The sequence below is a fragment of the Rhinopithecus roxellana genome, chromosome 8 (genome assembly GCF_007565055.1).
Source record: "Rhinopithecus roxellana isolate Shanxi Qingling chromosome 8, ASM756505v1, whole genome shotgun sequence".
Taxonomy (NCBI): Eukaryota; Metazoa; Chordata; class Mammalia; order Primates; family Cercopithecidae; genus Rhinopithecus; species Rhinopithecus roxellana.
In genome coordinates, this window is record NC_044556.1 from 5088828 (window position 1) to 5115097 (window position 26270).

The window sequence follows — 26270 nt, forward strand, 5'->3', positions numbered from 1 at the left end:
TCTTCCACTGGAGGACAGAGGACTCTGGTCTGGGAACACTCACCTGCCCCCATACAGGAACTCCCCCACATCCGGGGGTACCAAAAAGATCTCTTGGGGATAGATGTGTGCTTTCTCCTGGGTACAGATTGATAGGCACCCAGCGGAAGAGCCAGGACCTCTCCTGGGCTCGCGCGGGGTCCAGCTGGAGGCACCCAGAAGCTGGGTCGGGCCTGCCCCGCCCAGCCCCAGCAGCTCGGCCGCCCCGCCCCTCTGGCCCCAGCGCCCGGCCACTGCCCGCCACCCGCCGGCCCTTCCGTTTCACTCAGCGGAGCCACTGAGAGGGACGGGTGCCGGCCATGGAGCGCACAGCAGGCAAAGAGCTGGCCCTGGTAAGGGAACAAGGGATCCCCGGACCCCGCATTCCTGGTGACCCGCAGGTCCAGAAACTCCAAGTGCCCTCCCGTCGGACGCTATCTGCTCCCATCTGAACTTGCCCTGGAGTCCCCTCCTGCGGACTCACGGCCCTTGACCCAGTGAAGCGACTACTTCCTCTTAGGGATAGGGGCGCGAGTCTCTGAGCGCAGTCGGCAGAAAGGGCTAGAGACAGGTTCTATGAGGAGGGGCCCTGGGACATCCCCAAATGCTACCACATGTCCTAACGACCTGGGAGGAGGGGACCCGCGGCTAGGAGGGTACTAGCCTGGGACCCCAGCCCAAGTCTCGCAGCTTCTGGCTGGGAAGGGGCGTGGGGATGGAGCAGCAAGACTCAGCCCGAGTCCAAGCCGCCAAGGAGGCCGAGGCCCCAGGACCTGTGCCCCTTTGGTGCCCTGAGTCCGCCTCTGCGTCTAGGCACCGCTGCAGGACTGGGGTGAAGAGACCGAGGACGGCGCGGTGTACAGTGTCTCCCTGCGGCGACAGCGCAGTCAGCGCTTGAGCCCGGCGGAGGGCACCGGGGGCAGCCAGGTGAGGAGGGGGTTTGGTGGGTGGCGCGGGGCCGGAAGCGACCAGGTGAGGGCGGAGCTGGAGAGCCGAGCACAAGCCGCCAGATGCAGTGGGTGGAAGGAAGGGAGGGGCTCAGAGGCGACCAGGTGAGGCGACCAGGTAGAAGGAGGCCTGGGGGCGGCCAGGTAAGTGGGGGAAGATCCAGGAAATCCGATGGGGCCAGGTGATGGCCGCGCAGTTCCCGAGAGGAGCCTGGGGACAACTTGGTAAGGACAGAACTGGACGACAGGGTTAGGAAAGGCAGGTTTAGAGGGCCGGGGCTGGAAGGTGGAAAGGGGTTGGTTTAGAAGTGGCTGGGTGAGGGCGGGTGGGGCAGCCAGTGAAGCGCGACAGGAGGGCTGAGGGAAGCCCGGGGTGAACTAGAGTGTATGTGTGGGGGCGGGGGGAGGGAGTAGACGACAGGGCATGGGAGAGGGAGGGTTTCCAGGGCAGGTTGCAGGAGATATTTGTGGATGGGGAGGAATAGTAACTTCAAGTGGGCAGGGTGTGGGGCACACACCTGTAATCCCTGAGCTTTGAGAGACCAAGGCAGGAGGCCAGGAATTCGAGACCAGCCTGGACAACACAGCAAGATTCTCTATATATAAAAATAAAAATCAAAAATTTAGCTGTGCGTGGTGATGCCCAGCAGTGGCCCAGCTACTCAGGAGGCTGGGGCAGGAGGACCACTTGAGTCTAGGAGTTGGAGGGTGCAGTGAGCTATGATTGTGCCACTGCACCCCAGCCTGGGCAACAAAACAAGACCCTGTCTCTAAAAAAAACAAACCGAAACAATAACTCCAAGAAGCTGGCAGTCAGAGGAATCACATGAAAGAGTGATGCTAGGGGCTGGGCATGGTGGCTCACGCCTGTAATCCCAGCACTTTGGGAGGCCGAGGCGGGTGGATCATGAGGTCAGGAGTTCAAGACCAACCTGGCCAAGATGGTGAAACATCGTCTCTACTAAAAATACAAAAAAATTAGCTGGGCGTGGTGTGGGTGCCTGTAATCCCAGCTACTTGGGAGGCTGAGGCAGACAATTACTTGAACCCAGGAGGCAGAGGTTTCAGTGAGCCAAGATCACGCCACTGCACTCCAGCCTAGGTGACAGAGCAAGATTCTGTCTAAAAAAAAAAAAATAGTGGTGCTAGGGGCTGGGCACTGTGGTTCACGCCTGTAATGCCAGCCCTTTGGGAGACTTTGAGAGGCCAAGGTGGGCAGATTACTTGAAGTCAGGAGTTCGAGACCAGTCTGACCAACATGGTGAAACCCTGTCTATAAAAATTAGCTGGGCATGGTGGTGTGCACATGTAGTTTCAGCTTGGAGGCTGAGGCAGGAGGACTGTCTGAACCCAGGAGGCAGAAGTTGAAGTGACCCAAGATGGTGCCACTGCACTCCTACCTGGGTAACAGAGTGAAACGCTGTCTCAAAAAAAAAAAAAAAAAAAAAAAAAGCCAGGGGCAGTGGCTCACACCTGTATACCCAGCACTTTGGGAGGCTGAGGCAGGCGGATCACAAGGTCAGGACATCGACACCATCCTGGCTAACACGGTGAAAACCCGTCTCTACTAAAAATACAAAAATTAGCTGGGTGTGGTGGCGGATGCCTGTAGTCCCAGCTACTCCGGAGGCTGAGGCAGGAGAATGGCGTGAACCTGGGAGGCGGAGATTGCAGTGAGCCGAGATCGCACCACTGCACTCCAGCCTAGGCGACAGAGCGAGACTCCATTTCAAAAAAAAAAAGAAAAGAAAAGAAAAAGAGTGGTGATAGTGATGAATGTGATTAGAGAAGGGGTGCTGCGAGGACCACTCCTGCTCTCTCATGGCCGCCTCTCCCCTCCTGCAGGCCCCCAGCCCCATTGCTAACACCTTCCTCCACTATCGAACCAGCAAGGTGAGGGTGCTGAGGGCGGCGCGCCTGGAGCGGCTGGTGGGAGAGTTGGTGTCTGGAGACCATGAGCAGGACCCCAGCTTTGTGCCCGCCTTCCTGGCCACCTACCGGACCTTTGTACCCACTGCCCACCTGCTGGGCTTTCTGCTGCCACCAATGCCGCCGCCCCCACCTCCTGGGTCAGTAGTGAACCAGAACCTCCATGTTCCCCACCCTAGACCCCCAATTGGGCACCCCCCTCCACCTCCTCAGGTGTGGAACCAGGAAACACCTCCCAAATCCAGAGCCCTCTTCCTAAGCCCCTCTAGCTTCCCCCTTCTTCACCTGCTGGGGAACTTCTTCCCAGGGTAGAGATCAAGAAGACAGCGATACAAGATCTGAGCTTCAACAAGAACCTGAGGTGGGTCCTTCATCCAGATAGGGGAGTGCTGGGAGAGAAATCCTGGAGGTCAAAGGTTAGCAGTTGGCCTGGGGTTTTGAAAATTGCAGGTTGGGTAATAAAAGACTGGGAGTCAAGCCAGGCTTGGTGGTTCACTCCTGTAATCCCAGCACTTTGGAAGGCAGAGGCAGGTGGATCATTGGAGGTCAGGAGTTAGAGACCAGCCTGGCCAACATGGCAAAACCCTGTCTCTACTAAAAATACAAAAAAAAAAAAAAAAAAAAAAAAAATTAGCTGGGCGTGGTGCTACCCCCCTGTAGTCCCAGCTACTCGGGAGGCTGAGGTTGCAGTGAGTCAAGATCAGGCCACTGCACTGCAGCCTTGGTGACACAGTGAGACTCTGTCTCAAAAAAAAACATTACAGGAGTCACATTCTAGGTCCCCTACTCTGGACCCAGTTCTGAGACCCTGCCTCTCTGGCCAGGGCTGTGGTGTCAGTGCTGGGCTCCTGGCTGCAGGACCACCCTCAGGATTTCCGAGACCCCCCTGCCCACTCGGACCTGGGCAGTGTCCGAACCTTTCTGGGCTGGGCGGCCCCAGGGAGCGCTGAGGCTCGAAAAGCAGAGAAGCTTCTGGAAGATTTTTTGGAGGAGGCTAAACGAGAGCAGGAAGAGGAATCACCTCAGGTGTGGACAGGTGAGGGGTTTTTGGATCCAGTCGTGTTCTGAGAAGGCCTTTCTTGCCTGCTTCTTCCCATACAGACTTTCTCTCCCCTCTCAGAGCTGCAAAACTTAAGCAAGGTTTTTAACTCTAAGTCTCAATTTCCTCATCTGTACAATGGGGATAATAATTCTTTGTCGTTGGCCGGGCGCGGTGGCTCACGCCTGTAATCCCAGCACTTTGGGAGGCCGAGACGGGCGGATCACAAGGTCAGGAGATCGAGACCATGGTGAAACCCCGTCTCTACTAAAAATACAAAAAATTAGCCGGGCGCGGTGGCGGGCGCCTGTAGTCCCAGCTACTCTGGAGGCTGAGGCAGGAGAATGGCGTGAACCCGAGAGGCGGAGCTTGCAGTGAGCCGAGATCGCGCCACTGCACTCCAGCCTGGGCGACAGAGCGAGACTCCGTCTCAAAAAAAAAAAAATAAAAAAAAAAAATAATTCTTTGTCGTCCAGGCGTGGTGGCTCACGCCTGTAATCCCGCAGTTTGGGAGGCCGAGGCGGGCGTATCACCTGAGGTCAGGAGTTCGAGACCAGTCTGACAAACATGGAGAAACCCCGTCCCCACTAAAAATACAAAATTAGCCGGGCGTGGTGGCGCATGCCCGTAATCCCAACTACTCAGGAGGCTGAGGCAGAATAATCGCTTGAACCCGGGAGGCGGAGATTGCAGTGAGCTGAGATCACACCACTGCAATCCAGCCTAGGCAACAGGAGCGAAACTCCATCTTAAAAAAAAAAAAAAAATCTTTGTCTGAAGTATTAGCACATGTCTAATACTTTTCCCTCCTTCGTGCCATTGGGTCAGGATGCCTGTGTTTCTAGCTGCATACCATTGCCTTGATACTTGTCTTTAATTATTATTATTATTTTTTGAGTCAGGGTCTTGCTCTGTTGCCCAGGCTGGAGTGCATGTCTCCATCATGGTTCACTGCAGGCTCAACATCCTGGGCTCAAGCGATCCTCCCTTCTGGGCCTCCCAAAGTGCTGGCATTACAGGCGCAAGCCACTATACCCAGCCTGTAAAATTTTTCTTATTTTTGAAATTCTTTTTTCAATTTTTTTTTTTTTTTTTTTTTTGAGACACAGTCTCGCACTGTTACCCAGGCTGGAGTGCAGTGGCACGATCTCCGCTCACTGCAACCTCCACCTCCTGGGCTCAAGTCATTCTCCTGTCTCAGCCTCCTGTGTAGCTAGGACCATAGGCGCATGTCACCATGCCCAGCTAATTATTTTGTAGAGGTGAGATTGTGCCATGTTGCCCAGGCTGGTCTCAAACTCCTAAACTCAAGTGATCCGCCTGCCTTGGCCTCCCAAAATGCTGGGATTACAGCCATAAGCCATTGTGCATGCGCAGCCTCCTTACTTGATTATTGGCTTTCGCTCATCTCATAGACTGTGAGTGCGTGAGAGGAGGACCTGTTGTTCTTGCTCCCAGCTCTGTCCCCAGGGGCAGGAACAACACAGATTAGTTTGCTGAATAATTGCATCCTGCTTAGGAAGTATCATCTTTCACCCATCTGTGTTTGATCTGATCCGCATCACAAAAGCATCTCTATCCTTAATCCCCGTCGCTTAATCTCCAGATTATAGTGGCCACATTCTTGTTCAATTTACAAAGTAGCAGCTACTTCTCCATCCCTGGTGACAAAGTCTCAGTTATTTATATATATAAAGGCATATATATATATACACACACGTGTGTGTGTATATATATGTGTGTGTGTGTATATATATGTGTGTGTGTGTGTATATATATATGTGTGTGTGTGTGTGTATATGTGTGTGTGTGTGTGTGTGTGTGTATATATGATTTCTCCAGCTGATTCCAAGTCATTAGAGCTCCGTAGTCCAGTGTGGTGACCACTAGCCCCTGTCGCTATTTAAATTAATTAAAATTAAATAAAATTCAGGTCTTTTCTTTTTAGAGATGGGGTCTTGCCATTTTGCCCAGGCTGGTCTCGAACTCCTGGGCTTAAGCAATCCTCTGGCCTCAACCTCTCAGGGTGCTGGGATTGTAAGTGTGAGCCATTGTGCCTGACCCTACCTTTTTTTTTTTTTTTGAGACGGAGTTTCGCTCTTGTTGCCCAAGCTGGAGTGCAGTGGCATGATCTCGGCTTACTGCAACCTCCACCTCCCGGGTTAAAGTGATACTCCTGCCTCAGCCTCCTGAGTAGCTGGGATTACAGATGTGTGCCACCACGCCCAGCTAATTTTTGCATTTTTAGTAGAGACGGGGTTTCACTGTGTTAGCCAGGATGGCCTCAATCTCCTGACCTCGTGATCCGCCCGCCTCGGCATCCCAAATTGCTGGGATTACAGGCATGAGCCACCATGCCGGCCTTTTTTTTTTTTTTTTTGATTTTTGAGACGGAGTCTCGCTCTGTCGCCCAGGCTGGAGTGCAGTGGCGCCATCTCAGCACACTGCAACAGTGCCTCCTGGATACAAGAGATTCTCCTCCCTCAGCCTCCCAAGTAGCTGAAATTATAGGCACCTGCCACCACACCAGCTAATTTTGTCTTTTTATTAGAGACAGCGTTTCACTATGTTGGTCAGTGTGGTCTCGAACTCCTGACCTCAGGTGATCCACCCACCTTGGTCTCCCAAAGTGCTGGGATTACAGGCGTGCGCTACCATGCCTGGCCCACTTTTTTTTTTTTTTTTTCAAAATCCAGTCAAGCAAAGTCAAAAATTCAAGTCTTCAATCCCACTACCCACATTTTGAGTATTTAGCCACCACACTGGACAGAGCAGCTAGAGAATTTTTCCACCATTGCAGAGAATTCTATGGAAAGTGCTGCCGTAGTTTCCTTGAGGTCAGAGGAGAAAATTAACACTTGTTTAAAACCTTCTACGTGCTAGGCTCTGGGACACACTTTTTTATTTTATTTTATTTATTTATTTTTATTTATTTATTTATTTTTTTGAGGTGGAGTCTCGCTCTGTCGCCCATGCTGGAGTGCAGTGACGCAATCTCGGCTCACTGCAAGCTCCGCCTCCCGGGTTCACGCCATTCTCCTGCCTCAGCCTCCTGAGTAGCTGGGACTACAGGCGCCCTCTACTGTGCCCGGCTAATTTTTTGTATTTTTAATAGAGACGGGGTTTCACCGTGGTCTCGATCTCCTGACCTCGTGATTCGCCTGCCTCGGCCTCCCAAAGTGCTGGGATTACAGGCGTGAGCCACCGCGCCCGGCCGTTATTTTTATTTTATTTTGAGACAGAGTCTTGCTCTGTCGCCCAGGCTGGAGGGCAATGCTGCGATCTTGGCTTACTGCAACCTCTGCCTCCTGGGTTCAAGTGATTCTCCTTCCTCAGCCTCCCACTACAGGTGTGTGTCACCACATCCGGCTAATTTTTTGTAGTTTTAGTAGAGATGGGGTTTTACCATGCTAGCCAGGATGGTCTCGATCTCCTGACCTCGTGATCTGCTCGCCTTGGTCTCCCAAAGTGCTGGGATGACAGGTGTGAGCCACCGCACCCTACTATGAATTTTATTTTTAGATACAGGGTCTTGCTGTGTTGCCCAGGCTGGACTTGAACTCCTGGGCTCAAGTGAGCCTCCTGAGTAGCTAAGACTACACTTGCACCATGTAGTTTAGAAGAAAGTAGATGACCACCATGCTCATCTATTTTATTTTAAGAACTTTATTTTGGGTTCACTTTTTGCTATGGAAAATTTCAGACATATACAAAAGTAGAGAGAATAGTATGATGAACATTCAGACATCCATCGCCTATCATCAACGATAATCAATTTCACAAAAAAAATATTTTCAGGATGATTTTAAAACAAATCCCAGGCTTATGTCAGTTCACACATAAATGTTTTGGGAACACACGTCTGACAACAGGCTTGCTTTTTTTTTTTTTTTTTGAGATGGAGTTTCACTCTTGCTGCCCAGGCTAGAGTGCAATGGCAGGATCTCAGCTCACCTCAACCTCCGCCTCCTGGATTCAAGTGATTCTCCTGCCTCAGCCTCCCTAGTAGCTGGGATTACATGCACGCAGCACCACTCCTGGCTAATTTTGTATTTTTAGTTGAGGGGGGAGTTTCTCCATGTTTGTCAGGCTGGTCTCGAACTCCTGACCTCAGGTGATCTGCCCACCTCGGCCTCCCAAATTGTTGGGATTACAGGCATGAGCCATGGCGCCCGGCCCTTTTATTTTTAATTTTTTAGTAACCTTCATGTTTATAATTTTAAAACAAAATCAGAAATATTTGATATAAAAAAATACCCAGTCCAAGCTGAAAGCAGAGGCTCCTGCTGGCAATCCCAGCACTTTGGGAGGCCAAGGCAGATGGATGGCTTGAGCCCAGGAGATTGAGACCAGCCTGGGCAACATGTTGAAACTTTGTGTCTACAAATAATTAGCAGAGCATGGTGGTGACTGCCTATAGTCCCAGCTGCTTGGGAGGCTGAGGCAAGAGGATCATTTTAACTTGGGAGGGTCAAGGCTGCAGTGAGCCGTGATTGTGCCACTGTAGTCCAGCCTAGGTAACAGAGCGAGATCCTGCTTCAAAAAAAGAAAAAATACCCAGTCCATATTCAAATATTCAAATCCCCCACTTGCCCCTGAACCTGTTTTTTTGGACACTGGGTCTTCCTATTTTGCCTGGGGTGGGCTTGAACTCTTGACCCTCCCACCTCAGCTTCCTGAGTAGCTGGGACCACAGGTGCCTACCACCATGCCCAGCCCTACATTTTTTTGACAGTTGTTTCTGGCCAGGTGTTGTGGCACGTGCCTATAGTCCCAGCTACTTAGGATGCTGAGGTGGAAGGATCTCTTGACCCCGGAAAATCAAGGCTGCCGTGAGCTGTGAGCACGTCCCTACACTCCAGTCTAGGCGACAGAGCTGCGGGAAGGAGGAGTAGTTGTTTCTTCAAATTGAAATCCAAAGAAGATCTACTCAAGGCATTTGGTTGTTTGCTTCTCTCTCTTTTTCTTTTTTTTTTTTTTGAGATGGAGTCTCACTCTGTCGTCCAGGCTGGTGTACAATGGCGTGATCTTGGCTCACTGCAACCTCTGCCTCCTGGGTTCAAGTGATTCTCCTGCCTCAGCCGCCTGAGTAGCTGAGATTACAGGTGCCCACCATCACGCCCAGCTAATTTTTGTATTTTTAGTAGTGAGGGGGTTTCACCATGTTGGCCGGGCTGGTCTCGAACTCCTAACCTCTAGAGATGTGCCCATCTCCACCTCCCAAAGTGTCAGGATTACAGACATGAGTCACCGCCCCTGACTGGTTGTTTGTTCTTAAGTCTCTTTTATTCTGTAACAGATCCCCATTGCCTCTTGTTTGAAACCGTTAGAGGGCAAAAAAAATGGGTCATTTGTCCAGAGGTACGCCTCACATTCTTTTGGACTTACCTGTTCGCTTCCTCATAGTGTCATGTAGCATGTTTCTCTATCCCCATTATTGCTGTAACATTTAAAGGTTTGATTAGATGTAGGGGCATTTTTTTCCAGTGACCACTTTTTCTTGAGGGGGGAGAGAGTTTCTTGCTCTGTCACCCAGGTTGGAATGCCATGGCATGATCACAGCTCACTGAAGCCTTGACCTCCTGGGCTCAAGAGATCCTCCCCTCTAAGCCTCTTGAGTAGGTGAGACTACAGGTGTGCATCAGGATGCGCAACTTTAAAAAAATTTTTTCTGTAGAGATGGGGTCTCACTATGCTGCCCAGGCTGGTCTCAAACTCCTGCTCTCAAGCCATCCTCCTACCTCAACCTCCAAAAGTGCTGGGATTATAGGTGTGCCCAGCCCAGTACCCACTTTTAAAAACTAATATTTTGCAATGCCACCTGTCCTAATTCAAGAGGAAAGAGGTAATTACACAGATTTACAAAGATTATTTTAAAATAATAGTATTGGGTGGGGCAGGATGCGGTGGCTCATACCTGTAATCCCAGCACTTTGGGAAGCTGAGGCAGGGGGATAACCTGAGGTCAGGAGTTCGAGACCAGTCTGGCCAACATGGTGAAACCCCATCACTACTTAAAAAAAAAAAAAAAAATTAGCTGGGTATAGTGGCACCTCCTGTAGTGTCAGCTACTCGGGAGGCTGAGGCAGGAGAATCGCTTGAACCCTGGAGGCAGAGGTTGCTGTGAGTGGAGATCGAGCCACTGCACTCCAGCCTGGGCGACAGAGCAAGACTCCGTCACAAAATAAATAAATAAAATCATAGTATGATGCCATAACTAGTACAAAGGAGGAGGAAAATGAGTAATTTACACAGCAATAAACCATGTGTTCAGTGGGTAATGCTTGGGTATGCCCCTCTGGGACACATGATGAGGTTGTCCCATGTCTTTGCCTGTCCTTGCCTGTCACAGTGTAGTGTCACAGTGCTGTTGTACTGACAGCAAAAAGCACCAACTAATGCAGGGGAGGACACTGGTGAGGCAAAGACAGCAACATAGGTGCTGGGGACGTCATTTTCCAAACTTGTGAACAGCATTTGCAATTTGCAAACAAAACAAAGCCCAGACTTTCATGGTCCTTGCATTCTTGGAGCCAAATAAATTTGTGTTTATGAACAAAATAGTCAGGTTGTAGGTAGGTGCAGATTATTGCAAACAAGTTTTTCTTTTGTTTGTGTTTTTTTTGTTGTTGTTTTGTTTTTTGAGATGGAGTCTCGCTCTGTCACCCAGGTTGGAGTGCAGTGGCATGTTCTCGGCTCACGGCAAGCTCCGCCTTCTGGGCCATTCTCCTGCCTCAGCCTCCCGGGTAGCTGGGACTACAGGTGCCCGCCACCACGCCTGGCTAATTTTTTCTATTTTTCAGTAGAGACGAGGTTTCACTGTGTTAGCCAGGATGGTCTCGATCTCCTGACCTTGTGATCCGCCCGTCTCAGCCTCCCAAAGTGCTGGGATTACAGGCGTGAGCCACTGTGCCAGGCTCCTTCTACCTTTCTCAAAGACAAGTCAAGTGCAGTAGTGAGAAGGGGGGAAAGAGTAGAACAAGGAGTTCGATCTGCACCTGTGAACACTCAACTGAGAAAAGTCACTACCTTGGTACCAGCCACTAACAGGTTATTCAAAGACACAAATGTCTGGAGGGCACAATTCAAGATCCCAGCTTCCAAAGTTTCCCTTAGGGGGCGCCACCATCAAAATCCACTAAAGTAAAATTATTCATACTTGTTGAGCACTTTATAGCAATCTGGTATGCATGATCTTAAACAAAAACAAAAATGAAATCCACAGCCAGGTGCACTGGCTCACGCCCACAATCTCAAAACTTTTGGAAGCCAAGAGGGAGGATCGCTTGAGCTCAGGTGTTTGAGACCAGCCTGGCAACATAATGAGACCCTGTCTGTACAAAAAATAAAAAATTAGCTGGGCATGGTGGTGTGCCTGTAGTCCCAGCAACTCAGGAGGCTGAGGCAGGAGGATCACTGGACCCCAAAAGGTTGAGGCTGCGGTGAACTGTGATCACACCACTGTACTCCAGCTTGTGTGACCCTGTTTCAAAGTGAGAGCCTGTTTCAAAAAGAAGACACAGCTCACCCCTGCAATCCCAGCACCTTTGGGAGGCCGAGGCAGGCAGGAGTTCAAGAGTTCAGGAGTTCAAGACCAACCTGGCCAACATGGTGAAACCCTGTCTCTACAAAAATACAAAAGTTAGCTGGGCGTGGTGGCTCTTGCCTGTAATCCCAGCTACTTGGGAGACTGAGGCAGGAGAATTGGTTGAACCCCAGAGGCAGAGGTTGCAGTGAGCCAAGATCGCACCATTGCACTCCAGCCTGGGGGACAGAGTCAGAATCCATCCATTAAAAAAAAAAAAAAAAGACACAGAAAGGTTAAAATACATGCTTTACACAGCAAACTAGTGGACAAGTTTGCATTTGAGTTTGAGACTTTCTGACAATAGCCTTCCCTGAACCAGGAAGTCATATCACCTCTTTCCAAAAAAAGAGGTCAGATTAATCTTATCCTAATACATATTCAAAATTACAAAGCTTTATTTTCTTCTCTGGCCTTTGAGTACCTGGCTTCAAATCCCTGGCCTACCATTCACCGAAGGTGTGACAATTTTTTTTTTTTTTTTTTTTTTTTTTTTGCCTCCCTTTCCTTAACTGTAAAAGCTGGATAAATAACAGTACCTCCCTCACTGGACTGGTGTGGTGAGTTACTGAATAAACCCACACTAGCTACTTAGTGAGCATTACTGTTGCTGTTACATCCTTAAAAACATTCAGGGTCGGGCGCGGTGGCTCACACCTGTAATCCCAGCACTTTGGGAGGCCCAGGCGGACAGATCACTTGAGGTCAGGAATTTGAGACCAGTCTGGCCAACATGGTGAAAGCTCGTCTCTATTAAAAATGCTAAAATTAGCCGGGCATGGTGGCACATGCCTGTAATCCCAGCTACTCTGAAGACTGAGGCAGGAGAATCACTTGAACCCAGCAGGCGGCGGTTGCAGTGAGCTGAGATTGTGCCATGGCACTCCAGCCTGGGCAACAGAGTAAGACTGTAACAGGAAAAAAAAAAAAAAAAAAAAAAAAAAAAAAAAAAAAAAGTTCAGAGAGTCTCCGTTTTACAAATGAGGAAAGTGAGGTTCAGAGAGGGACAGGGACTTGCCCAAGGTCACACAGCCAGTCTTGGATTCAAACTTAAGAGTTTGTAACCCTTTCTAACGATCAGGACCTCCCAGAGTTGCCCAAACTTCTGACCCAGACTCTGCAGAGCCCTGCGCGGAGGAAGAGGAAGGACTCATGCCTCAAGCTCCCCAGCTCCTGGACTTCAGCGTGGAGGAGGTGGCCGAGCAGCTGACCCTCATGGACTTGGTGAGGATCCCGGACTGGGCTCGGGATGAGCCACAGTGAGGCGACAGGTTCTGCTAAGCAACAATCCCACACCCCTCCCCTGGCCCAGGAGCTCTTCTCGAAGGTGAGGCCCTACGAGTGCCTGGGCTCCGTGTGGTCGCAGAGGGACCGGCCCGGGGCTGCAGGCGCCTCCCCCACTGTGCGCGCCACCGTGGCCCAGTTCAACACAGTGACCGGCTGTGTGCTGGGTTCCGTGCTCGGAGCGCCGGGCTTGACCGCCCCGCAGAGGGCGCAGCGGCTGGAGAAGTGGATCCGCATCGCCCAGGTGTGTTGGGGGCGCGGGGAGGGGATGCAGGGGCGGGCCCTGGGGCAAGGAGAAGAAATGAGGGCTCCGGAGAGAGGGCGTGTCTAGGCGAGGGAGGAAAGGGGGTGGAAAGTTGATACCTAGGGTGAGACTTGGGTTCAGGGAGGAGGGTCTGGGTCCTGCAGATAGGCTGCGGGCACGACTAGGTCCCAAGGGAGCTGGGAGAAGTAGGGAGCCCGGACCCGAGAAGTCAAGGTCGGAGGTAGGAGCTGGAGGGGCAGCTGGGGGAGGGGCTGGAGCCCGAGGGAGGAGGGAGGAGGGAGGAAGAGACTCCTAGGGCATCAGTGGGAGTCTTGGTAGCTTGTCCGATGTGAGACAAGACCCAGGGGTCCGATCTGGCGTCACAAGTCATGGGATCAGGCCGGGCGCAGTGACTCACTCCTGTAATCCCAACCCTTCGGGGAGAGGGAGGATCGCTTGAACCCTAGAGTCTGAGACCAGACTAGGCAACACAGTGAGACCAATGTTTCTTTAAAAAAAAATAAAAAATAAAAAATAAAAATTAGACTTACAGGCCTGGCGCAGTGGCTCACGCCTGTAATCCCAGCACTTTGGGAGGCCGAGGCGGGCAGATCACGAGGTCAGGAGATCGAGATCATCCTGGCTAACACGGTGAAACCCCGTCTCTACTAAAAAATACAAAAAAATTAACCGGGTGTGGTGGCGGGCTCATGTGGTCCCAGCTACTCTGGAGGCTGAGACTTAGACTGGCGCGAACCCGGGAGGCGGAGCTTGCAGTGAGCGGAGACTGAACTCCAGCCTGGACAGAGCGAGACCCCGTCTCAAAAAAAAAAGAAAAAAAAAAAAAATTAGAAAATAAAAAAAACAAAAAACAAAACCAAACAAACAAACAAACAAAAAATTAGACTTACAAAAAAAAAATTCGCCTGGTGTGGTGGTGTGCCTCTGTAATCCCAGCTACTTGGGAGGCTGAGGCAGGATAATCGCTTGAACCTGGGAGGCGGAGGTTGCAGTGAGCCGAGATCGGGCCATTGCATTCCAGCCTGGGAGCTAAAGCGAGACTCTGTCTAAAAAATAAATAAATAAATAAATAATAATAAAATAAAAATTAGCCGTACATGATGGCACGCGCCTGTAGTCCCAGCTACTGAGGCAGGAGGCTGAGGCATGTGGATCGCTTAAGCCCAGGAGTTGCAGGCTGCCAGTGAGTTATGATCGAGCCACTGCACTCCAGCCTGGGCCATAGACCCTATCTCTAAAAAAAAAAAAAAAAGAAGAAGTTTCAGGATGAAAGGTGGATACTGCCTGGGTCTGACCTGCGTCCCCACCGCCCGGCAGCGCTGTCGAGAACTGCGGAACCTCTCCTCCTTGCGCGCCATCCTGTCCGCCCTGCAATCTAACCCCATCTACCGGCTCAAGCGCAGCTGGGGGGCCGTAAGCCGGTGAGCTGGGGCGGGACCTCTTCCCTACCCCATCCCAGGTCTGACCCTTCCAAGCCACTGACCCCTGACCACCCTTTTCCTGTCCTCCCAGGGAACCGCTATCTACTTTCAGGAAACTTTCGCAGATTTTCTCCGATGAGAACAACCACCTTAGCAGCAGAGAGATTCTTTTCCAGGTAGAGATGGATGCAGACCCCGGAGATTTTAGGCCCGGGAAGTTGGGGGAGGGACTTGGGGCCAGGCAAGGAGAATCGCCCTGCTGTGGTCAGGACACTCTGTCCTTCCCTACTGCTCAGCAATGACCTTACCCTTGTCCCTGACGGGTTGCACGTTTTTCTTTCCTTTCCTTCCTGCGTTACAGTTCACAGTCAGTGACTGCCCTATTTATTCACTCAGCAAAACACAAGAAATCACAAAGAAAAGGTTACTTAAGGCCAGAGTCATAGCACAGGGTGGGAACAAAAAAAAAAAATGTTCTGAGGACTTTACCTTGATAAGCAAAACCAAAAAATGTGTGTCCAAAAGTCTGGCTTATTTGTAGGCAAGATTTAGATTCTCATTGCACTCATGCAGTGGTTTTTACAGTGAATCTAGAATAGATGCTTGGGCCTGGAACATTCTCCACCCCACAAGGTTTGCATGCAACTTGCTCCCTCACCTCCTTCTGGTCTCTGATCAAATGTCCCTGCCTCTGAGAGGCCTTCCCAGCCTCCATCATCCCCAAAACCACACATCTGGTTTTTTGTTGTTGTTGTCGTCATTGTGTTTTTTGTTTGTTTGTTTTTTTGTTTGTTTGTATTGAGACGGAGTCTCACTCCGTCACCCAGACTGGAATGCAGTGGCACGATCTTGGCTCACTGCAACCTCCACCTCCCAGGATCAAGCAATTCTCTCTGCTTCAGCCTCCCAAGTAGCTAGGATTACAGGCACCTGCCACCACGCCTGGCTAATTTTTGTATTTGGTAGAGAAGGGGTTTTGTCATGTTGGCCAGGCTGGTCTTGAATCCCTAACCTGAGGTGATCCACCTGCCTTGGCTTCCCGAAGTGTTGGCATTACAGGCGTGAGCCATCGCTCCCAGCCAAATTTTATATTTTTTGTTCACTGTTAGCTACCCAGCACCTAGAACAACACATGAGCTGAGCTCTGTGGCTCACGCCTATAATCCCAGCACTTTGGGAGGCCGAGGCGAGAGGATCACTTGAGCCCAGGAGTTCAAGACCAACCTGGGCAACATGGCAAAACCCCATCTCTGCAAAAAATACAAAAATTAGCTGGGCGTTGGTGGTGCACACCTGTAGTCCCAGCTACTCAGGAGGCTGAGGTGGGAGGAATCGCTTGAACTTGGGCTGTCAAGGCTCCAGTGAGCCAAGATCATGCCACTACACTCCAGCCTGAGTGACAAAGTGAGACTCTATCTCAAAATAAAATAAAATAAAAAGTAAATAAACAGCAGCAAATTCAGGATACCCAGGAGATCCTTGGCAGGCCTGTGCCATCCAGCTGCAGACAAAGATTCTCTCCTTGTTAAGGCCAGCCCTGGGGGCCACCACCCCACAAGCCCCACCTCTCATGGGGGAGCTCTCTCCCTGCTCCACCCAAGGCGATCTGGCTTCTCGAGTGGGCCTTCACCACTGGCTTTTTTTTTTTTTTTTTTTTTTGAGATGTTTTGGTCTTGTTGCCCAAGTTGGAGTGCAATGGTGCGATCTCGGCTCACTGCAACCTCCGCCTCCCGGGTTCAAACGATTCTCCTGCCTCAGCTTCCCGAGTAGCTGGGATTACAGAAACAAGCTACCACGCCCAGCTAGTTTTTTGTATTTTTAGTAGAAACAGGGTTTCACTCTATTAGCCAGGCTGGTCTCAAACTCCTTACTTCATGTGATCCACCAGCCTCAGCCTTCAAAAGTGCTGGGATTACAGGCGTGAGCCACCATGTCCGGCCTTTAAAAAATAGTTTTTTTTTTTTGAGAGGGAGTCTCACTCTGTCGCCCAGGCTGGAGTGCAGTGGCACTATCTCGGCTCACTGCAGCCTCTGCTTCCCAGGTTCAAGCTATCCTTCTGCCTCAGCCTCCCAAGTAGCTGGGACTACAGGCGTGAGCCACCAAACCTGGCTAATTTTTGTATTTTTAGTAGAGATGGGGTTTCACTATATTGGCCAGGGTGGTCTCGAACTCCTGACCTCACATGATCTGCTTGCCTTGGCCTCCCACAGTGCTGGGATTATAGGCATGAGCCATCACGCCTGGCCTACCACTGGCTTTTGATTACTCAAAGCACAAAGGGTATATACAATGGGTCTGCAGGCATCATCCCTGAGGAATTGTCCGAGGGGACCCCAGGCCTGCTCAGTTTTTCTCTTCCCCCAGGAGGAGGCCACTGAGGGATCCCAAAAAGAGGACAACACCCCAGGCAGCCTGCCCTCGGTGAGTGATTACAGTTTGGGATGGGGACAAGTGGGACCTTCAGGGAGGGGCATGGAGATTGATGGGGTCAGTTGTGGCCCTGAGTGACTGGAGCTTTGGGGGCCGCAGAAACCACCGCCAGGCCCTGTCCCCTACCTTGGCACCTTCCTCACGGACCTGGTTATGCTGGACACAGCCCTGCCGGATATGTTGGAGGTCTGATCCCTGACCCTTGACCCCTGACCCCAGCTCCACTTGCCTCGATATCCACCCTTGATCCTACCTGTACTCCTGACCCCGCCCCACAGTGGGGCACCTGACATCCCAGCCCCTGACCTTGACCCTTGACCCTGGGTGCTATAATTCAGACATACTTTGCCCCCAGGGGGATCTCATTAACTTTGAGAAGAGGAGGAAGGTGAGTGGAGGCTACAGTGGGTGTGGGGGTGGTGCCTGAGGGTGGGGTGGGGGTGGGGCAGGGTAGCGTCTCAGAGGCTCATCCCCCAGGAGTGGGAGATCCTGGCCCGCATCCAGCAGTTGCAGAGGCGCTGTCAGAGCTACACCCTGAGCCCCCACCCGCCCATCCTGGCTGCCCTGCATGCCCAGCGCCAGCTCAGTGAGGAACAGAGGTGACCACCCTGTAGCCTGTTCTGGCCCCACCCCAGCCGATCCTGGGTCACGAACTGGATTCCACCCACTCCGTACACACCTCCAGCTCCTCCCAAGACCCCCTCTTGAGCCCTGACCCCCCTACAACCTGTGACCTTGCAGTATCTCCAGCTGAATCAACTAGACTGGGCCTAGTGGTTCACACGTGTAATCCCAGCACTTGGGAGGCCAAGGTGGGTGGATCACTTGAGCCCAGGAGTTTGAGACCAGCCTGGGCAACATGTCAAAACCCCATCTCTACAAAAAAATACAAAAATTAGCTGAACGTGGTGTTGAGTGCCATTGGTCCCAGCTACTTTGGGAGGCTGAAGTGGGAGGATCGCTGGAGCCTGGGAAGCAGAGATTGGAGTGAGCCAAAATCACACCACTGCAGCTCCAGTCTAGGTAACAGAGTAAGACCCTGTCTCAAAAAAAAAAAAAAAGTCCGGGCGCGGTGGCTCAAGCCTGTAATCCCAGCACTTTGGGAGGCCGAGACGGGCGGATCACGAGGTCAGGAGATCGAGACCATCCTGGCTAACACGGTGAAACCCCGTCTCTACTAAAAAATACAAAAAACTAGCCGGGCGTGGTGGCGGTGCCTGTAGTCCCAGCTACTCGGAAGGCTGAGGCAGGAGAATGGCTTAAACCCGGGAGGCGGAGCTTGCAGTGAGCTGAGATCCGGCCACTGCACTCTAGCCTGCGCGACAGAGCGAGACTCCGTCTCAAAAAAAAAAAAAAAAAGTCACAATTGATCTCTGACCTCAATTTTGACCCCATCTGATTTTCTTTTTTTTTTTTTTTGAGACGGAGTCTCGCTCTGTGGCCCAGGCTGGAGTGCAGTGGCCTGATCTCAGCTCACTACAAGCTCCGCCTCCGGGGTTCACGCCATTCTCCTGCCTCAGCCTCCTGAGTAGCTGGGACTACAGTCGGCTGCCACCTCGACCAGCTAGTTTTTTGTATTTTTTTAGTAGAGACGGGGTTTCATCGTGTTAGCCAGGATGGTCTCAATCTCCTGTCCTCGTGATCCGCCCTCTCGGCCTCCCAAAGTGCTGGGATTACAGGCTTGAGCCACCGCGCCCAGCCGACCCCATCTGATCTTCTAACCTCAACTTTAGCATTCAGCTGGTCATTCAACTCAACTGTCCCAAGTGTTGACTTCCCCATGTTTGGTCCTATCTGACCCATGACCCCTCATCTGAATCTGACTCTCTGACCCCAACCCTTGACCCTCAGTTCTGAGTAACTGACTCCAACTTTCATGTTTATTTGTCCAACTTGACTATCACAACTGTGTACTTTCTTTCTATATAACTGTGACCCTAACCATTGACCCCAGTGGCGACCGGACCCCAGTCTGACCCTGACTTTACTTTTTTATTTTATTTATTTATTTTTGAAACAGACTCTCACTCTGTTGCCCAGGCTGGAGTGCAGTGGCACGATCTCGGCTCACTGCAGCCTCCGCCTCCCAGGTTCAAGCAATTCTCCTGCCTCATCCTCCCGAGTAGCTGCACCTAGCTAATTTTTTGCATTTTTAGTACAGATGGGATTTCACTATATTGGCCAGGCTGGTTTCAAACTCCTGACCCAAAGCAATCCTCTCGCCTTGGCCTCCCAAAGTGCTAGGATTACAGGCGTGAGCCACCACGCCTGGTCCTGACCCTGACTTTAATCCTGACCCAATTTGATTCCTTAGTGCCACCCTGTGAATATCTTTGTGACCTCTTGACCAGCCATCCTGTCCCATCTCTGATAAGACCTTGGTGCTCAATACCCTCATTTACCACCCTGACCCTGACATGTGGGATGCCACCTCTGGTTGCTCCCTCTTACACCCCAAACCCACCTCCCAACTGCTTCTAACTCTTATCTCTTCATCCCCTGTATTTCCTGCCCCCACCACCTCATCCACATGTTGACCCCCTCAGCTACCGTCTCTCCCGGGTCATTGAGCCACCAGCTGCCTCCTGCCCCAGCTCCCCACAAATCCAACGGCGGATCAGCCTCACCAAGCGTCTCAGTGCGTGAGTTCCGGGGTGTGTGTGTGGGGAGTGATGTGGGCAGATATCAGCAGGGGCTGCTCCTGCCTTAGCTTCGTCCCCTGTCCCCATCCTTAGGAAGCTTTCCCGAGAGAAAAGCTCATTCCCTAGTTGGAGTCCCAGGAACCCCTCATCCCCCACCTCCAGGTGAGCATTCTGCTTGGCGATGGGACCAGGGACCGTGGGATCAGGAGTCAGCACAGCCATCCCACCTTGGCCTCTGCATCTCCCCCAGTGTGTCCCCAGGGTCTCCCCCCTCAAGTCCCAGAAGCAGAGATGCTCCTGCTGGCAGTCCCCCGGCCTCTCCAGGGCCCCAGGGCCCCAGCACCAAGGTACCAAGACAGCTTGTGTGTGCATACGGGCCTGTGGGCACACAGGCTCTGTGTGTGTGTGCGTGTGTGTGCATGCATATGTGTACACACAGGATTGTGGGGCCAGGAGTGTATACAGGAGACACACTGAACACCTGGGTTATCCATCCAGGGCATTGCGTGCATCTGCATGGCCCTGTTTGGGTGATCACTGATCAATCTGACTCGTACTCAGATCTGGACCTGTGTAACTGCTTACCCATGGGGCATCTAGGATGCAATCACATCACACCCTCTTTTTATTTGAAACAGGGCCTTCTCGCTCTGTCACCCAAGCTGAAGTGCAGTGGTGCAATCTCAGCTCACCGCAACTCCCACCCCTCCCCCAGGCTCAAGCGATCCTTCCACCTCAGCCTCCTAAGTAGCTAGGACCACAGGTGTGCACCACCACGCCCTGCTATTTTTTGTCTTTAGTAGAGATGAGGTCTCGCCATGTTGCCCAGGCGGGTTTCGAACTCCTGAGCTCAAACAATGCACTCACCTTGGCCTTCCAAAGTGTTGAGATTACAGGCGTGAGCCACCACACCCAGCCTACACTTTTTTGAGGACATGTATGTCCCTAAGAATCTGCATACCATGCCAGACATGGTGGCTATTGCCTGTGATCCCGGCACTTTGGGAGGCCAAGGTGGGAGGATTGCTTGAGGCCAGGAGTTCAAGACCAGCCTGGGCAACATGGTGAGATCCTGTCTCTATTAAAAGTCAAAAAAATTAGCTGGGTGTAGTCCCTGCTACGCTGAGGTGGAAGGATCGCTTGAGCCCAGAAGTTTGAGGCTGCAGTGAGCTACGATCATGCCACGGCACTCTAACCTGCATGACAGAGAGAGACACTGTTTATAAAGAAAAAGAGGCTGGACGCAGTGGCTCAAGTCTGTAATCCAAGCACTTTGGGAGGCCAAGGTGTGCGGATTACGAGGTCAAGAGATCGAGACCATCCTGGCCAACATGGTGAAACCCCGTCTCTACTGAAAATATAAAAATTGGCTGGGTGCGGTGGCTCACACTTGTAATCCCAGCACTTTGGGAGGCCGAGGCGGGCGGATCACGAGGTCAGGAGCTCGAGACCATCCTGGCTAACATGGTGAAACCCCATCTCTTTTTTTTTTTTTTTTTTTTTTTTTTGAGACGGAGTCTTGCTCTGCCACCCAGGCTGGAGTGCAGTGGCCAGCTCTCAGCTCACTGCAAGCTCCGCCTCCCGGGTTCACGCCATTCTCCTGTCTCAGCCTCCCGAGTAGCTGGGACTACAGGCGCCCGCCTCGTCGCCCGGCTAGTTTTTTGTATTTTTTTAGTAGAGACGGGGTTTCACCGTATTAGCCAGGATGGTCTCGATCTCCTGACCTCGTGATCCGCCCGTCTCGGCCTCCCAAAGTGCTGGGATTACAGGCTTGAGCCACCGCGCCCGGCCCCATCTCTACTAAAAAATAGAAAAAATTAGCTGGGCGTGGCGGCGAACGCCTGTAGTCCCAGCTACTCCGGAGGCTGAGGCAAGAGAATAGTGTGAACCTGGGACATGGAGCTTGCAGTGAGCCAAGATCGAGCCACTGCACTCCAGCCTGGGTGACAGAGAGAGACTCTGTCTCAAAAAAAGAAAAAGAATCTGCATACCAGAAGAGGAAATGTGGGCCTGAGTATTCACGAGATCATGTGTGGGGTTGTTCATTGGCACGGGCTATGAGTGTCCAACCACTGTCAGCATATGTGTGTACACAGGATTTCTTGTGTATGAGCATGGGTTGTGTGTATATGAACACCATTCACGTCTGTTTCTGTAATAGGGAACCAAAGTCTGTATATGGTAGGGTGGTGTATATGAAGGCTTGTGAATGTACCCTAGTTGCATGTCCCAGGCTCTGCATGCGTAGGGGGAAGTACTATGTTTTCTTGAGATTTTATTTTATTTTATTATTTTATTTATTTATTTATTTATTTATTTATTTTTGAGATGGAGTCTCGCTCTGTCACCCAGGCTGGAGTGCAGTGGCGTGATCTTGGCCCACTACAACCTTTGCCTCCCAAGTTCAAGTGATTCTCCTGCCTCAGCCTCCGGAGTAGCTGGGATTACAGGCATGCGCCACCAAGCCCCACTAATTTTTGTATTTTTAGTAGAGACGGAGTTTCACCATGTTGGCCAGGCTGGTCTTGAACTCCTGACCTCAGATGATCCGCCCGCCTCGACCTCCCAAGGTGCTGGGATTACAGGCGTGAGCCACTGCACCCAGCCAATGTTTTCTTGAGATTTTAAATGTGGGGCTATTGAATACACCAGTGGTGGCTCAGAAGTTCATGCTTTCCTAGCCCTCAGCATCTGCAGATGAGCCAAGTTGTAGCCTCCATCCCTTACTGCCTGCAGCTGCCCCTGAGCCCGGACCTGCCCAGACCCGGGCCTTTGCCTCTGGGCAGCCCTCGAATCCCGCTCCCGGCGCAGCAGAGCTCGGAGGCCCGCGTCATCCGCATCAGCATTGACAATGACCACGGGAACCTGTATCGAAGCATCTTGGTGAGGGGCTGGGCTGGGGGTCTGCTAGGGGCTACCCTGCCCTTGGGGCCGGGGCCCTCGCCTCACCTCCCACCCCTTTCTTCCAGCTGACCAGTCAGGACAAAGCCCCCAGCGTGGTCCGGCGAGCCTTGCAGAAGCACAATGTACCCCAGCCCTGGGCCCGTGATTATCAGCTCTTTCAAGTCCTTCCTGGGGACAGGGGTGAGCAGGGATGGCTTGGAGCTCAGGATTGGGGGCAGCAGGGAGGGGAGCAGACTGACCAGGCTCAAGGATGGAGCCCAAGGTTACCTGGGTTCACAGGGCTGTGAGGTGGTTCAGGCAGAGAGTAGGGGTAAGATAATCAGAGGGGGGTAAGAGGACATAAAATATCTGTACCTCAATGATGTAGGGTCATGAGATTGTCTTGGCTCAGTGTGAGAGAAAGGCACCAAAGGTCGTCTTCCTAGAATTTAAAAGACAGTAAGATTGTCCAGGGTCCGGCCAGGCGTGGTGGCTCATGTCTGTAATCCCAGCACTTTGGAAGGTCAAGCTGGGCGGATCACTTGAGGTCTGGAGTTTGAGACCAGCCTGATGAATGTGGTGAAACCCTGTCTCCAAGAAACATACAAAAATTAGTCGGGTGTAGTGGCACACTCCTGTAGTCCCAGCTACTTGGGAGGCTGAGGCAGAAGAATAATTGCTTGAACCTGCAAGGCGGAGGTTGCAGTGAGCAGAGATCATAGCACTGCACTTCAGCCTGGGCAACAGAGTGAGACTCTGTCCCCCCCTCCAAAAAAAAAGAGCCCGGTGTGGTGACTCAGGCCTGTAATCCCAGCACTTTGGGAGGCCAAGGCAGGTGGATCACGAGGTCAGGAGTTTGAGACCAGCCTGGCCAACATGGTGAAACCCTGTCTCTACTAAAAACAAAACAAAAAAATAGCTGGGCATGGTTCAGGCGCCTGTAATCCCAGCTACTCGGGAGGCGCCTGTAATCCCAGCTACTCGGGAGGCTGAGGCAAGAGAATCACTTGAACCTGGGAGGCGGAGGTTGCAGTGAGCCAAGATTGCGCCATTGCACTCCATCCTGGGCAACAGAGTGAGACTTGGTCTCAAAAAAAAAAAAAAAAAAAAAAGATTGACCACGGACAAGTGACAGAAGCAAGTGTAGAAGGTTGTCTAGCCTTAAATTTGTAGGATGGGCTGGGCATGGTGGCTTACAACTGTAATCCCAACACTTTGGGTGACCAAGGTGGGTGGATTGTCTGAGCTCAGGAGTTTGAGACAAGCCTGGGCAACATGATGAGACTCCATCTATAAAAAAGTACAGAAATTGGCTGGGTGCGGTGGCTCACGCCTATAATCCCAACACTTTGGGAGGCCAAAGCGGGTGGATCACTTGAGGTCAGGAGTTCGAGACCAACCTGGCCAACATGGTAAAGCCCTGTCTCTACTAAAAATACGAAAAAAAATTAGCTAGGCTTGGTGGCAAGTGCCTGTAGTCCCAGCTACTTGAGAGGCTGAGGCAGAAGGATTGCTTGAACCCAGGAGGTGGAGGTTGCAGTGAGCCAAGATCGCACCACTGCACTCCAGCCTGGCGACAGAGCAAGACTTTGTCTCAAAAAAAAAAAAAAAAGAAAGAAAGAAAAAAAAATATGTATATATATACACACACACTTACATAAATTAGCTGAGCATGGTGGCATGTGCCTGTAGTCCCAACTACTGGGGAGGCTGAGGTGGGAGGATCACTTGAGCCTAGGAGGTGGAGGCTGCAGTGAACTGAGATCACACCAGTCTGGGCGACAGAGCAAGACCCTGTCTCTATTAAAAAAAAAAAAAAAAAAAAGGCCGGGCACGGTGTGGCTCATGCCTGTAATCTCAACACTTTGGGAGGTCGAGGCGGGCAGATCACAAGGTCAAGAGATTGAGACCAGCCTGGCCAACATGGTGAAACCCTGTCTCTACTAAAAATACAAAAATTAGCTGGGTGTGGTGGCACACACCTACTCGGGTGGCTGAGGCACGAGAATTGCTTGAACCCGGGAGGCGGAGGTTGGAGTGAGCCGAGATCACGCCACTGCACTCCAGCCTGGCGAGACAGCGAGACTCTGTCTCAAAAAAAAAAAAAAAAAATGTCTAGGGTCAAGTGAGAGAAGGGAGTGTAGAAGTTTGTCTGATCTTAAGTTTGTAGCATCATGGTGAGGTTGTTCAGGCTCAACCTGTAGGGATGGGAGACTAAAGGGCATCTGGCCTTGGATTTGTGAGGAAGTAGGTCTGTTCACCCCCGGAACCCTGAAGTTATCTGAACTTGGGATGGGAGAGAGCCAAATGGATAGCAAGGAAGCATGAGATTGTCTTGTCTGACAGGGAGAAGCAAGGGATTGAGAGTATTCACGCTGAAGTACATGGCATGAGGTTGGCTGGCTATTAGGACAGGATGCTTCAGGTTGTTCAGGTGCTGAGTGTGAGGCCACAACTCGTGCAGGCTGGAAGTGGGAAATTGTTCAAGGTGACAGCAACATGAGATGGGCTGGAAGTGGTTGTGGGGGAGGGGTGGGGTGAGCAGGAAGTTGTCTTGGGGGGGTGGTCTAAGGTGGTCTAAGTTTGCCCAAATTTTTACTGCAAGTTGTCGCTTTTTTTTTTTTTCTTTTTTCTTTTTTTTTGAGATGGAGTTTTGCTCTGTCGCCCAGGCTGGAATGCAATGGCAGGATCTCAGCTCACCGCAACCTCCACCTCCCGGGTTCAAGTGATTCTCCTGCCTCAGCCTTCTGAGTAGCTGGGATGACGGGCACGCGCCACCACACCCAGCTCATTTTTTTGGTGTTTTTAGTAGAGATGGGGTTTCACCATGTTGGCCAGACTGGTCTCGAATTCCTGACTTTCAGTGATCCACCCACCTCGGCCTCCCAAAGTGTTAGGATTACAGGCGTGAGGCACCGCGCCCCGCCAGTTTGCCCAACTTTTACTGCAGGTTGCCTTGTCGGTGATGAGGGGGAGAATGTTAGGAGGTTGCCCAGGCTTATGATAAGGGAAGGCTTGAGGTGGTGCAGGTTTTCAAGTGATAAGTTGTCCAGGTTCATGTCTCTCATTCAGTGAGAGCAGAATGAGCTTGCTTGGCAGTAGCTGCAGAGGGACCCACAGCTGTTCAGGTTCGAGGGTGAGTGGTAGGAGGTTCCCGGGTCCTCTGTGAGGGTGACACAAGGTTGTGAGGGCCTATTACCACCGTCTCCACTCCTGACCAGAGCTCCTGATTCCTGACAATGCCAACGTCTTCTATGCCATGAGTCCAGCCGCCCCTGGAGACTTCATGCTACGGCGGAAAGAGGGGACCCGGCACACTCTGTCTGTCTCCCCAACTTGAGGCAGCTGTGTCCTCCCCCCAAGACACAAGCCCAGGCGAGCTTGTGACTCCTCTCCTAGAAAGCTGCCATCCCTCAATAGAGGCTACTATACTCTGTATCCCAGGACCACCCCCCAACTGTAGCCCATTGGACCCCATCTCTTTTCATGACCCTGTTGGTACTAGATCCATATTTCAAAGACATCAGCCCATGGGTGGCTGGTGGACAGCTCAATCTCATAAATATAGAAAGGGGTGGGGCATGGGTACGTCAGATCCCTCCCCAGAGGAATGTTACAAATGTTTGAGACGCATCAGAAGTGACAGATGCAGATGAAAATAGTGACCAGAGTTATGAAACAGGTGTCAGTCTTGTTTATTTTGCGCCTGTGTGCCACGTTCACCCTTTATCAAGATAAAGGAAAACTACCACATACACACAGACACACAGACACACTCACATACAGACACACACACAAACAAAGAGAGAGTAAAACCTAAGAACCAA

The 26270-nt window shown here is 51.5% G+C and overlaps 1 protein-coding gene across 6 annotated transcripts; it reads left to right on the plus strand.

Annotated features, from left to right (window-relative positions):
* Positions 1–275: 275 nt before the first annotated feature.
* On the plus strand, positions 276–26126 carry RGL3 (ral guanine nucleotide dissociation stimulator like 3). 6 transcript variants are annotated; one of them, XR_004059033.1, is made up of 19 exons: positions 276–371; positions 832–945; positions 2811–3034; positions 3202–3255; positions 3719–3930; positions 12600–12742; positions 12831–13046; positions 14385–14488; positions 14580–14664; positions 16853–16909; positions 17018–17104; positions 17274–17306; positions 17396–17517; positions 19465–19560; positions 19654–19722; positions 19811–19907; positions 22242–22443; positions 22530–22644; positions 25665–26126. XR_004059033.1 is itself a non-coding variant. In XM_010373699.2 (19 exons), the coding sequence occupies exons 1-19, from the start codon at positions 339–341 to the stop codon at positions 25781–25783; spliced, it is 2127 nt and encodes a 708-aa protein (XP_010372001.2). In that variant the 5' UTR covers positions 276–338; the 3' UTR covers positions 25784–26126. The 6 variants fall into 6 exon arrangements, 5 of the variants coding, with proteins under 5 accessions (XP_010372001.2, XP_010372002.2, XP_030793097.1 ...); XM_010373699.2 differs by having other exon boundaries at positions 22297–22443; XM_030937237.1 differs by having other exon boundaries at positions 307–371; positions 3207–3255; positions 22297–22443.
* The last annotated feature ends 144 nt before the right edge of the window (positions 26127–26270 follow it).

Bases quoted from the DNA above. Each gene is read 5' to 3' on its own strand.
- RGL3 (XM_010373699.2), top strand. From the start codon at position 339: ATGGAGCGCACAGCAGGCAAAGAGCTGGCCCTG. The intron at 3,931-12,599 runs GTGAGGGGTTTT...TCTAACGATCAG, and splicing joins ATCACCTCAGGTGTGGACAG to GACCTCCCAGAGTTGCCCAA. The intron at 13,047-14,384 runs GTGTGTTGGGGG...ACCGCCCGGCAG, and splicing joins AGTGGATCCGCATCGCCCAG to CGCTGTCGAGAACTGCGGAA.